We start from the raw sequence: 14034 nt of genomic DNA, 5'->3' as shown, positions 1-14034 counted from the left end.
TAGGGTGGATTGGCCGTGCTAAATTGTCCTTAGTGTCCAAAGATGTGCAGGTTAGGGTGGATTGGCCGTGCTAAATTGTCCCTTAGTGTCCAAAGATGTGTAGGTTAGGGTGGATTGGCCGTGCTAAATTGTCCCTTAGTGTCCAAAGATGTGTAGGTTAGGGTGGATTGTCCGTGCTAAATTGTCCTTAGTGTCCAAAGATGTGCAGGTTAGGGTGGATTGGCCGTGCTAAATTGCCCCTTAGTGTCCAAAGATGTGTAGGTTAGGGTGGATTGGCCGTGTTAAATTGTCCCTTAGTGTCCAAAGATGTGTAGGTTAGGGTGGATTGGCCGTGCTAAATTGTCCCTTAGTGTCCAAAGATGTGCAGGTTAGGGTGGATTGGCCGTGCTAAATTGCCCCTTAGTGTCCAAAGATGTGTAGGTTAGGGTGGATTGGCCGTGTTAAATTGTCCCTTAGTGTCCAAAGATGTGTAGGTTAGGGTGGATTGGCCGTGCTAAATTGTCCCTTAATGTCAGGGGGATTAGCTAGGGTAAATACAGGGCAATACGGGGATAGGGTGAAATCGTGGTCAGTACAGACTCGATGGGCCAAATGGCCTCCCTCTGCACCGGAGGGATTCTACAATTCTGTGACTCTAATGAAAACACTTCTTGGTCAAAGACAGCCCACCTTGCAGACAAAACATGTCGACAAGTCCCACTCGCTCCTGATCAATCCCACCCCCACCCCCTCTTCCTCTGGCCAATGAATCCGCCCCCTCCCCCTGCACACCCATCCGCAAGCACTGTTAACCATGGTTTGATCGGTCAGGACATTGAATACAGGAGTTGGGACGTCTTGTTGAAGTTGTACAAGACATTGGGAAGGCCACACTTGGAATACTGTGTACAATTCTGGTCACCCTATTATAGAAAGGATATTATTAAACTAGAAAGAGTGCAGAAAAGATTTACTGGGATGTTACTGGGACTTGATGGATTGAGTTATAAGGAGAGGCTGGATAGACTGGGACTTTTTTCTCTGGAGTGTAGGAGGCTGAGGGGTGATCTTATAGAGGTCTATAAAATAATGAGGGGCACAGATCAGTGAGATAGTCAATATCTTTTCCCCAAAGGTAGGGGAGTCTAAAACTAGAGGGCAGAGGTTTAAGGTGAGAGGGAGAGATACAGAAGTGTCCAGAGGGACAATTTTTTCACCCAGAGGGTGGTGAGTGTCTGGAACGAGCTGCCAGAGGCAGTAGTAGAGACGGGTACAATTTTATCTTTTAAAAAGCATTTAGACAGTTACATGGGTACGATGGGTATAGAGGGATATGGGACAAATGTGGGCAATTGGGATTAGCTTAGGGGTTTAAAAAAAGGGGCAGCATGGAGAAGTTGGGCCGAAGGGCCTGTTTCCCTGCTGTAAACCTCTCTGACTCTCAGTGAGAGCCATCGGCCCACAGCACTCCTCCCCCCCCAGCTCCCCCCCCGCACTCCCTCCCTCCCCGCCCCAGCTCCCCCCCGGCACTCCCTCCCCCCCCACAGCTCCCCCCCTCACTCCCTCCCTCCCCCCAGCTCCCCCCCTCACTCCCCCCTCCCCCCAGCTCCCCCCTCACTCCTCCCTCCCCCAGCTCCCCCCTCACTCCCTCCCTCCCCCCAGCTCCCCCCTCACTCCCTCCCCCTCACTCCCTCCCCCCCAGCTCCCCCCTCCGCACTCCCTCCCCCCCCCCTCACTCCCTCCCTCCCCCAGCTCCCCCCCCGCACTCCCTCCCTCCCCCGCCCCAGCTCCCCCCGGCACTCCCTCCCCCCCCACAGCTCCCCCCCTCACTCCCTCCCTCCCCCTAGCTCCCCCCTCACTCCCTCCCCCCCCAGCTCCCCCCTCCGCACTCCCTCCCCCCCAGCTCCCCCTCCGCACTCCCTCCCCCCAGCTCCCCCCTGCACTCCCTCCCCCCCGCACTCCCTCCCTGCACTCCCTCCCTCCCCCCAGCTCCCCCCCTGCACTCCCTCCCCCCCCCGCACTCCCTCCCCCCCAGCTCCCCCCCTCACTCCCTCCCCCCCACACTCCCTCCCCCCCAGCTCCCCCCCGCACTCCCTCCCCACCCCCAGCTCCCCCCCCGCACTCCCTCCCTCCCCCCAGCTCCCCCGCACTCCCTCCCTCCCCCCCCAGCTCCCCCCGCACTCCCTCCCTCCCCACCCAGCTCCCCCCCCGCACTCCCTCCCCACCCCCAGCTCCCCCCCCGCACTCCCTCCCTCCCCCCAGCTCCCCCCCCGCACTCCCTCCCTCCCCCCAGCCCTCCCCCGCACTCCCTCCCTCCCCCCAGCTCCCCCCGCACTCCCTCCCTCCCCCCAGCTCCCCCCGCACTCCCTCCTCCCCCAGCTCCCCCTCCGCACTCCCTCCCCTCCCCCCAGCTCCCCCCCGCACTCCCTCCCTCCCCCAGCTCCCCCCCCACCCCTCTCTCTAACACCCACGTTTCTCAGCCGTGCCATCGACGATCTTGTAGACCTTGTACGGTTCAAAGCTGTTGAGCTGCGAGAGCTGTGGGACCTCCTGGAAATCACTGCTCTTGTGGAGGGCACAGCGCAACCGAGACTTCCAGGTTCGCGGGTTCAACCGGTGTCTGTCCTTGTGAGATCCCTTGTACCTGGCCCAAGCCTGCAGAGAGAGACAGAGAGAGGATCAGAGAGAGAGAGAGAGAGAGACAGAGAGAGGATCAGAGAGAGAGAGAGAATCAGAGACAGAGAGAGGATCAGAGAGAGAGAGAGAGAGAGACAGAGAGAGGATCACAGAGAGAGAGACAGAGACAGAGAGAGGATCACAGAGAGAGAGACAGAGACAGAGACAGAGACAGAGAGAGGATCAGAGAGAGAGAGAGAGAGAATCAGAGAGAGAGAGAGAATCAGAGAGAGAGAGAGAGAATCAGAGAGAGAGAGAGAGAGGATCAGAGAGAGAGAGACAGAGACAGAGAGAGGATCACAGAGAGAGAGAGAGAATCAGAGAGAGAGAGAGACAGAGAGAGGATCAGAGAGAGAGAGAGAGAGAGACAGAGAGAGACAGAGGATCACAGAGAGAGAGAGACAGAGAGACAGAGACAGAGAGAGGATCAGAGAGAGAGAGAGACAGAGACAGAGAGAGGATCACAGAGAGAGAGAGAGAGACAGAGACAGAGAGAGGATCAGAGAGAGAGAGAGACAGAGACAGAGAGAGGATCAGAGAGAGAGAGAGAGAGACAGAGACAGAGAGAGAGAGAATCAGAGACAGAGAGAGAGAATCAGAGACAGAGAGAGACAGAGGCAGACAGAGGATCACAGAGAGAGAGAGAGAGACAGAGACAGAGAGAGAATCAGAGAGAGATAGAGAGAATCAGAGAGAGAGAATCAGAGAGAGAGAATCAGAGATAGAGAGAATCAGAGAGAGAGAATCAGAGAGAGAGAATCAGAGAGAGAGAATCAGAGAGAGAGAATCAGAGAGAGAGAATCAGAGAGAGAGAGAGAATCAGAGAGAGAGAATCAGAGAGAGAGAGAGAGAAAATCAGAGAGAGAGAATCAGAGAGAGAGAGGGAGAGAGAATCAGAGAGAGAGAATCAGAGAGAGAGAGAGAATCAGAGAGAGAGAATCAGAGAGAGAGAGAATCAGAGAGAGAGAATCAGAGAGAGAGAGAATCAGAGAGAGAGAATCAGAGAGAGAGAATCAGAGAGAGAGAGAGAATCAGAGAGAGAGAATCAGAGAGAGAGAATCAGAGAGAGAGAGAGAGAATCAGAGAGAGAGAGAGAGAGAAAATCAGAGAGAGAGAATCAGAGAGAGAGAGGGAGAGAGAATCAGAGAGAGAGAATCAGAGAGAGAGAATCAGAGAGAGAGAATCAGAGAGAGAGAGAGAGAATCAGAGAGAGAGAGAGAGAAAATCAGAGAGAGAGAATCAGAGAGAGAGAGGGAGAGAGAATCAGAGAGACAGAGAGAATCAGAGAGAGAGAATCAGAGAGAGAGAATCAGAGAGAGAGAATCAGAGAGAATCAGAGAGAGAGAGAATCAGAGAGAGAGAGAGACCTGCAACTGTACAGGGCATTGGTGAGGCCGCAGCTGGAGTACTGTGTGCAGTTTTGGTCGCCGCACTTGCGCAAGGATATTTTGGCCTTGGAGGGAGTGCAGAGGAGGTTCACTAGGCTGATACCGGAGATGAGGGGGTTGGACTGTGAAGAGAGGCTAAATAGACTGGGTCTGTACTCGTTGGAGTTTAGAAGGATGAGGGGAGATCTTATAGAGACGTATAAGATAATGAAGGGGATGGATAGGGGAGAGGTGGAGAGATTCTTCCCGCTCAGAAAGGACAGCAGGACTAGGGAGCACAGCCTCAAGATAAGGTGGGGGGGGGTGCAGTTTAGAACGGAGTTGAGGAGGAACTTCTTCACTCAAAGGGTGGTGAATCTCTGGAATTCTCTGCCTGTTGAAGTGGTGGAGGCTGCCTCGCTAAATATATTTAAGACACGGGTAGATAGGTTTCTGATAGACAGGGAATTAAGGGTTATGGGGAGAAAGCGGGAAAGTGGAACTGATCCACAACAGATCAGCCATGATCTTATTGAATGGCGGGGCAGGCTCGAAGGGCTAGATGGCCGACTCCTGCTCCTATTTCTTATGTTCTTATGACAGGGTGAGGGTGGTAGTTTTGGGGCATTTACCTCAAAAATGGCAGCGTCCTTGTCGTGCCTGTAGTCCTGGTGGCTGGCGTGTTTCCAGGGAATCCGGAACATTCCCAGCTTGCGGTCTTCCCAGACCAGACCTGGATACTTCTCACTGTCCACCTGCTGCACCATCCACTGCTTGAGCTTTGGGGTACTACTGGGAACCACCGCCATCCCAAACACTGTGTGAGAGAGACAGAGAGAGAGTGAGAGAGAGGGGGCGCATGCACGTGCGAGGGAGAGGGGGTGCGCGCGCGCGAGGGAGAGAGAGGGGGCGGGCGCGTGCGAGGGAGAGAGAGGGGGGCGAGCGTGCGGAAGGGAGAGAGAGGGGGCGCATGCACGCGCGAGGGAGAGAGAGGGGGTGCATGCACGCGCAAGGGAGAGAGAGGGGGCACGCGCGCGCGGAAGGGAGAGAGGGGGCGTGCGCGAGGGAGAGGGGGCGCGCGCGCGAGAGAGAGAGAGAGATTGCGCACTGCGTGAGAGAGAGAGATTGCGCATGTGAAAGAGAGAGAGTGCATGTGAGAGAAAGAGAGTGAAAGGGCACACGCGAGTGAGAGGGAGGGGGAGGCAGGGTGCGCATGCGTGAGCAGGAGACAGGCCGCTTGCACGAAGGGGGAGGGGGGTGGGTGCACGAGAGCGGAAAGGGGGCACGCTAGACAGGCAGTGTGTGAGAGACAGAGAGTGAGACTGTGAGAAAGAGTACTCAGGTGTGTGACAGTATGTGTGAGAGCAACAGCTCGGTGACTAGCACTGCTAGCTGTGCAGATACATGGATTTGGGCCTGTGTCTGTGGGAGTTTGCACATTCTCCCTGTGGTTGCGTGGGTTTCCTCCGGGCGCTCCGGTTTCCTCCCACACCCCAAAGATGTGCTCTTAGGCTGATTGGTTTTACCAAATTGACACTATTCTCCCCTGAATCTGGCTAAGTTAGGGGTTCCATTCGTAGACATGCAGGGTAGAATAGGTGTAGGGTGATGCGGCGGTGCGGGCTCGTTGGGCCGAAGGGCCTGTTTCCCGTGCTGAGTTGTTCTTTGTTTGTTATGTGTGTGAGAGAATGAGAGAGAGAGTGAAAGAATGAATACATGGGGTTATGGGTTAGGGCCTGGGTGGGATTGTTATCGATGGGCCAAATGGCCTCCCTCTGACCTGCAGGATTTTATTATTCTAAAGTTTGATTTGTTGTCACATGTATGGCGATACAGCGAAGAAGGGCAGGGTGGAGAATGTAGTGTTACAGTCACAGCGAGGGTGCAGAGAAAGATCGGCTTAATGTGAGGTAGGTCCATTCAAAAGTCTGACAGCAGCAGGGAAGAAGCTGTTCTTGAGTCGGTCGGTACGGGACCTCAGACTTTTGTATCTTTTTCCCGATGGATGAAGGTGGAAGAGAGAATGTCCGGGGTGTGTGGGATCCTTAATTATACCGGCTGCTTTTCCCGAGGCAGCGGGAAGTGTAGACAGAGTCAATGGATGGGAGGCTGGTTTGATTAGATTTGATTTATTATTGTCATGTGTATTAACATACAGTGAAAAGTATTGTTTCTTGCGCGCTATACAGACAGAGCATACCGTTCACAGAGAAGGAGAGAGTGCAGAATGTAGTGTTACAGTCATTTTTTAAAATTCATTTGTGGGACATGGGTATCACTGGCTGGTCAGCATTACTGCCCATTCCTCACTGGCCCTGGACAAGGTGGTGGTGAGCTGCCTTCTTGAATCGCTGCAGTTTATGTTCTGTGATTTTCCTTTCCTTCTCTATGAACGGTATGCGCTGTCCGTATAGTGCGCAAGAAACAATACTTTTCACTGTGTGTTAATACATGTGACAATAATAAATCAAATCTAATCAAATCACATTAACTCCCCACAGAACAGAAGGTGGCTATTCAGCTCATCAAGTCTGTATCGACCACAGTCTCCCCTCGGCCCTATTCCCATCACCCCACATTTACCCTGCTAATCCCCCTGATACTAAGGGACAATTTAGCCTGGCCAATCCCCCTGACCCGCACATCTTTGGAGTGCGAGAGGAAACGGGGTGAATGTGCACACTCCAACAGACAGTGACCCGAGGCTGGAATTGAACCTGGGACCCTGGCACTGTGAGGCAGCAGTCCTAATTCGCTTTGCAACCACATCGCCCAAATTCTCTCTGAACAGTATGCTTTATCTGTACAGCGTGCAACAACACTTTTCAGTGTATAATAACAAATCAAATAGCACTAAGTTGATCTTTCTCTACACCCTCGCTGTGACTGTAACACTACATTCTGCACCCTCTCCTTTCCTTCTCTACGAACGGTACGTTTTGTCGTATAGTGCACAAGAAACAATACTTCTCACTGTACCCCAATACATGTGACAATATTAAATCAAATTAAATCTCCTTTTTTTTGTTGCAGGCTGCAGAAACAGCTGCATTTTTGCTTTTATCTGGCACTGGAGGGGGTGCAGAGGAGATTCACTCGGGTGATTCCGGAGTTGAGAGGGTTGGATTATGAGGAGAGACTGAGTAGACTGGGGCGATACTCACTGGAATTCAGAAGAATGAGGGGAGATCTTATAGAAACATGTAAGACGATGAAGGGAATAGATAAGATAGAAGCAGGGAAGTTGTTCCACTGGCGGGTGAAACTAGAACTAGGGGGCATGGTCTCAAAATAAGGGGAAGCAGATTTAGGACTGAGTTGAGGAGGAACTTCTTCACACAAAGGGTTGGGAATCTGTGGAATTCCCTGCCCAGTTGAGGCTCCCTCAGTGAATGTTTTTAAGACAAGGATAGATAGATTTTTGAACAGTAAAGGAATTAAGGGTTATGGTGAGCGGGTGGGTAAGTGGGGCTGAGTCCATGAAAAGATCAGCCACGATCTTACTGAATGGCGGAGCAGGCTCGAGGGGCTGAATGGCCCACTGCTGCTCCTAGTTCTTATCCCTATCAAACCAACCGCCCTCAGCTTAATGCGATTTGATTTGATTTATCATTGTTCCACGTATTAACATAGTGAAAATTATTGTTTCTTACACGCTACAGACAAAGCTTGCCATTCATTGAGAAGGAAAGGAAAGGGTGCAGAATGTAGTGTTACAATCATAGCTAGGGTGCAGGGAAAGATCAACGTAATGTGACTTGATTTTATTATTATTTGATTTATTATTCTCACATGTACTAACATGCAGTGAAAAGTATTGTTTCTTGTGCGCTATACAGACAGAGCATAGCGGGTAAGTGGAGCTGAGTCCATGAAAATATCAGCCATGATCTTATTGAATGGTGGAGAAGGCTCTGGGGAGGGGGGATCAGATGGTCCACTCCTGTTCCAAGTTCTTATTCTGAGTTGTGAAGGGGGCTGCAGTGATGGAGGACGGTGACCCCCACAATGCCCCGCGCTGCAGAAAGCCCTCTATCCGCCGGGCTGGGAGAGGGGTGGCCAATGCGCACGCGCGGCTCTCCGCCCGCCGCCATTTTGAGCAGCGCGCCAGGAGCAGGGACAAGATGGCGGCTCCGCCTTCCCGCTTCGCCTCCTCCCGGCGAACCAAACCCGCGGCTGGATCAGCGGCTGAGGATGGTGAGTGTGTGTCCGGCGGCTCTTGTGATTGTAATATTAAGAGGGAGGCGTCTCCCTGAGGCTGTTCTCTCGCTCTCTGTCACTATCCTACCTCCTCTCTCTGCCTCTCTCTCGCTGCGGCTTCAATGGCGGCGGCGGCTCTCTCCAGCCGGCCGGCGCCGCGCATGCGCTCTTTCTGCCGCTCAGGCCGGCGCCGCGCATGCGTTCCGGCTCCCGCTCAAGCCGGCGCCGCGCATGCGGCCAAATCGTCCGCCAGCCGACCCGCAGTGCGCATGCGCTCTCGCCGTAGCTGGCCGGCCCGTGTTGCTGCCGGCACCGCGCATGCGCCTCCTCCCCAGGTCCCTCCTCCCCACAGCCAACGTCCCCGGCGCCTGCGCGCTGGCTCTGACTGGGGCGCCTTCAGCCCCGCGAGGCAGTGTGGGTCTGGAGCCCCTCCATTACTGCAGAAGGGGTAATGCACACTCACAGTGATATGGATAAAACACATGCATACACAAACGTCTAGATCTATATATGATGTGGAGAGGCCGGCCTTGGCACAGTCAGAAGTCTCACAACTCCAAGTTAAAGTCCAACAGGTTTATCTGGAATCGGGAGCTCTCGGAGCGCTGCCCCTCCTTTTCATGTTATTGTTAATTATGGGACAATAACAAATCAAACCAAAATGGCCTCAAAATAAGGGACAGCAGATTTAGGACTGAGTTGAGGAGGAACTTCTTCACACAAAGGGTTGTGAATCTGTGGAATTCCCTGCCCAGTTGAGGCTCCCTCAGTGAATGTTTTTAAGACAAGGATAGATAGATTTTTGAACAGTAAAGGAATTAAGGGTTATGGTGAGCGGGTGGGTAAGTGGAGCTGAGTCCATGAAAGGATCAGCCATGATCTTATTGAATGGTGGAGCAGGATTGAGGGGCCGAATGGCCCACTCCTGCTCCTAGTTCTTATGTTCAATTTCCTGAAATTTATGTATGCCTCCTCCTCCTTTTCAGTGAGCTCTTTTGCTATCCAGGGTTCCCAAATCTTGCCAACTTTATCCTTCATTTTTACAGGGACATACTTGTCCTGAATTAGAGATATAGAAAAACTACAGCACAGTACAGGCCCTTCAGCCCACAAAGTTGTGCCGAACATGTCCCTACCTTAGAGATTACTAGGCTTACCTATAACCCTCTATCTTACTAAGTTCCATGTACTTATCTAAAAGTATCTTAGAAGATGCTATCAAATCCATCTCCACCAATGTTGCTGGCAGCTCATTCCACACCCCCAAACTTACCCGTGACATCTCCTCTGTACCTACTCCCCAGCAGCTTAAACCTGTGTCCTCTCGTGGCAACTATTTCAACCTTGGGAAAAAGCCTCCGAGAATCCACCCAATCTATACCTCTGAATTGAATTGTTAACAACTGATTTTTAAAAGACTCCCACATATTGGATGTGGGTTTACCCTCAGACAGCACCCCCCCACCCCCCAGTTTATATTCCCTAGCTCCTGCCTAATACTGTCATAGCTAGCCTTCTCCCAATAGTACTTTCACTCTGGGACTACTTCTATCCTCTTCTACAAGTATCTCGAAACTTATAGAATTGTGATCACTGTTTCCCAAAATGGTCCCCTGCTGAGATATCAATCACCTGTCCGGTCTCGTTTCCCAGAACCAGGTCTAAGATAGCCCCTTCCCAAGTCGGACTATCTGCATATTACCTCAAGAAGCCTCTTGGATGCACGGAACAAACTCTGCCCTGTCCAAGTCCCTGGCACTAAAGGAATCTCACTCTGTGTTGGGGATGTTAAAATCACCCATCATAACAATCCTGTTAGTTTTACATCTTCCCTTAATCTGCTGACATATCAGTCCTGCCGCTTTACGCTGGCTGTTGGGAGGTCTGAAGGACAACCCCAACAGTGTGATTGCACCGCTCCTGTTCCTGAGTTATTTGTTTTTATTCTAGCCATTTGGCCTCACTGCAGGACCCCACCACGGTGTCCTTCTTCCACCACCTTCCGTCGGGGAAAAAGATACAAAAGTCTGAGGTCCCATACTGACCGACTCAAGAACAGCTTCTTCCCTGCTGCTGTCAGACTTTTGAATGGACCTACCTCGCATTAAGTTGATCTTTTTCTACACCCTCGCTGTGACTGTAACGCTACATTCTGCACCCTCTCCTTTCCTTCTCTATGAACGGTATGCTTTGTATCACGCACAAGAAACAATACTTTTCACTGTGTGTTAATACATGTGACAATAATAAATCCAATTCAAATCTTCTGCGTAGCTGTCACATTCTCCCTAATCAGTGAAGCAATATGCCCACGTCCTTCGTCACCCTCTCCTATCTTGCCTGAAGCACCTAAGTCCTGGAATGCCACGCTGTCAATCCTGCGTGCCTTTGATCCAGGTCTCTGTAATTATTGCAACATCACTGTAGTAATCCAGGCTTTAAATTCATCCACTTTACCTGTCTCACACTCCTTGTGTTAAAGGAAACACACCTCAGACCGCCTGGCCTGTTGTGTTTTGTGCACTTTCCCTGTGTTTTATTTCTCTCAGCCTTACTGGACCCATTCACTGAGTTCTCCACGGTCTCTGCACTCTGTACTGCAGCCCCTTTTTAATTCCTGTCTGTGGCTTCTCTGCCTTCCACTTTCCCCCTAATTGCCATTTGTTTCTGCCTCCACTACTTTACATCGGTTCCTATCCCTGTGCCATATTAATTTAAACCCTCCCCGATAGCACTAACAAACACCCCCCCCACCCCACCCCACCCCACCCCGAGGACGCTGATTCCAGTCCGGCCCAGGTCCAGACTGTACGATTTGTACCTGTCCCAGCTCCCCCAGAACAGGTTCCTGTGTCCCAGGATTCTGAATCCCTCCCTCTTAAAGTTAAAGTTTATTTATTGGTGTCACAAGTAAGGCTTAGTGCAATGAAGCTACTGTGAATGTGGATTACAGGGTCAACAGCAGGGTTCTGAGCAATGTGGAGGAACTGAGAGATCTTGGGGTTCATATCCACAGATCTCTGAAGGTTGCCACTCAAGTGGATAGAGCCGTGAAAAAGGCTTGTAGTCTGTTAACGTTTATTAACAGGGGATTTGAGTTTCAGAACCTGGGGTTATGCTGCAACTGTACAGCACCTTGGTGAGACCACATTTGGAATATTGTGTTCAGTTCTGGTCACCTCACTATAAGAAGGATGTGGAAGCATTGGAGAGAGTGCAGAGGAGATTTACCAGGATGCTGCCTGGTTTGGAGGGTAGGTCTTATGAGGAAAGGTTGAGGGAGCTGGGGCTTTTCTCTTTGGAGCGGAGGAGGATGAGAGGCAACTTAATAGAGGTTTATAAGATGATGAGGGGGATTGATCGAGTGGACGTGCAGAGACTATTTCCTCAGGTGGATGTAGCTGTTACTAGGGGGGTATAACTATAAGGGTCATGGTGGGAGATATAGGAGGGATGTCCGAGGTAGATTCTTTACTCAGAGAGTGGTTTGGGTGTGGAATACACTGCCTGCTGTGATAGTGGAGTCGGACACTTTAGGAACTTTCAAGCGGTTATTGGATAGGCACATGGAGCACTCCAGAATGATAGGGAGTGGGATAGACTGATTGTGGGTTTGGACATAGCCCAGCACAACATCGAGGGCCGAAGGGCCTGTACTGTGCTGTAATGTTCTACGTTTCTATGAAATTCTCCTAGTTGCCACACTTCGGCGCCTGTTCAGGTCAATGCACCCTAACCGGTCCGTCTTTCGGACTGTAGGAGGAAACCCACGCAGACACGGGGAGAATGTGCAGCCTGTGCACAGACAGTGACCCGAGCTGGGAATCGAACCCGGGTCCCTGACTCTGTGGGGCATCAGTGTTAACCCACTGTGTCACTGTACCACCCCGCAGGGAGAGTGTACAAAACGAGACAGGACAGATGGTCAGATACTCTTGCACTATCTCTCAAGCTATGTACTCATCTCAGCTATCCTGACATTCATATTCTGTAAAAAGTCTGACAACACCAGGTTTTACTGCGTTTACCCCAGTCCAACACTGGCATATCCACATCATTCATTTTCTGATCAGCACTTGGCACTGGGAGCAATCCTGAGATTACTACCTGTGAGATCCTACCTTGTAAATGAACTCCTGACTCTCTCAATTCAGCTCGCGTGACCTCATCCTGTTTTCTAACCTATAGCGTTGGTGCCTATATGTACCATGACAGCTGGCTGTTTACCCCTGCCCCCCCCCGTCCAATGGGACGTTGCTGGTTGGCCAGCATTTATTGCCCATCCCTAATTGCCCCTTTTCCATTTGATTTGAATTATTATTGTCAGACATACAGTGAAAAGTATTGTTTCTTGTGTGCTACGCTGTCAAAGCATACCGTTCATAGAGAAGGAAAGGAGAGGGTGCAGAATGTAGTGTTACAGTCACAGCGAGGGTGTAGAAAAAGATCAACTTAATGCGAGGTAGGTCCATTCAAAAGTCTGACAGCAGCAGGGAAGAAGCTGTTCTTGAGTCGGTCAGTATGTGACCTCAGACTTTTGTATCTTTTTCCCGATGGAAGAAGGTGGAAGAGAGAATGTCCGGGGTGTGTGGGATCCTTAATTATACCGGCTGCTTTTCCCCGAGGCAGCGGGAAGTGTAGACAGAGTCAATGGATGGGAGGCTGGTTTGTGTGATGGATTGGGCTACATTCACCACCCTTTTGTAGTTCCTTGCGGTCTTGGGCAGAGCAGGAGCCCAGACCGAGCTGTGATATAACCAGAAAGAATGCTTTCTATGGGGCATCTGTAAAAGTTGGTGAAAGTCGTAGCTGATGTGGCAAATTTCCTCGGTCTTCTGAGAAAGTAGAGGCGTTGGTGGGCTGCAAATGGGAGGGTGAGTATTTATTCAGTTAGAAACAGGTCGGTGATGGGTGTGTCTGTGTGAGATGGTCACAGGGAAATTTGTTCCATCTATAACTCTGTTTTAAACCTCAACAAAATGGATGACAACAGAGTTCTGACATCTCCGGGGAGCGATTACCCGAGACAGAATTTCCATTCTGCCAGAATGTCAAACAACAAGTCATCTATTTACAACCCAATTTGCTCACACTGTCACTCAGTAACCCCTCTCCCCCAGCACCCTGTGTTACTGACTGTATCTGTACTGATGTTAATCCAGCTCCCTCACACTGTCACTCAGTAACCCCTCTCCCCCCACAGCACCCTGTGTTACTGACTGTATCTGTACTGATGTTAATCCAGCTCCCTCACACTATCACTCAGTAACCGCCCCCCCCCAGCACCCTGTGTTACTGACTGTATCTGTACTGATGTTAATCCAGCTCCCTCACACTGTCACTCAGTAACCCCCCCCCCCCCACCACCCTGTGTTACTGACTGTATCTGTACTGATGTTAATCCAGCTCCCTCACACTGTCACTCAGTAACCCCTCTCTCCCCCCCCCAGCACCCTGTGTTACTGACTGTATCTGTACTGATGTTAATCCAGCTCCCTCACACTGTCACTCAGTAACCCCTCTCCCCCCCACCACCCTGTGTTACTGACTGTATCTGTACCGATGTTAATCCAGCTCCCTCACACTGTCACTCAGTAACCCCTCTCTCCCCCCCCCCCCCACCACCCTGTGTTACTGACTGTATCTGTACTGATGTTAATCCAGCTCCCTCACACTGTCACTCAGTAACCCCTCTCTCCCCCCGCAGCACCCTGTGTTACTGACTGTATCTGTACTGATGTTAATCCAGCTCCCTCACACTGTCACTCAGTAACCCCTCTCCCCCCCAGCACCCTGTGTTACTGACTGTATC

At 51.4% G+C, this 14034-nt stretch overlaps 1 protein-coding gene across 1 annotated transcript; it reads right to left on the bottom strand.

The window, feature by feature from the left end:
* Positions 1-2450: 2450 nt before the first annotated feature.
* On the bottom strand, positions 2451-8370 carry LOC145340631 (interferon regulatory factor 8-like; the record flags this gene model as incomplete). Its single annotated transcript, XM_080185099.1, has 3 exons — positions 8311-8370; positions 4655-4839; positions 2451-2634 (listed from the first exon to the last, which is right to left on the bottom strand). Coding segments are annotated over exons 2-3 (361 nt in total), but the record flags the coding sequence as incomplete, so codon positions are not given.
* Positions 8371-14034: the final 5664 nt, after the last annotated feature.

The sequence above is a fragment of the Carcharhinus amblyrhynchos genome, unplaced genomic scaffold (genome assembly GCF_965287045.1).
Source record: "Carcharhinus amblyrhynchos unplaced genomic scaffold, sCarAmb.v2.hapA chromosome_1219, whole genome shotgun sequence".
Taxonomy (NCBI): domain Eukaryota; kingdom Metazoa; phylum Chordata; class Chondrichthyes; order Carcharhiniformes; family Carcharhinidae; genus Carcharhinus; species Carcharhinus amblyrhynchos.
This window is presented reverse-complemented; position numbering and strand designations above follow the sequence as displayed.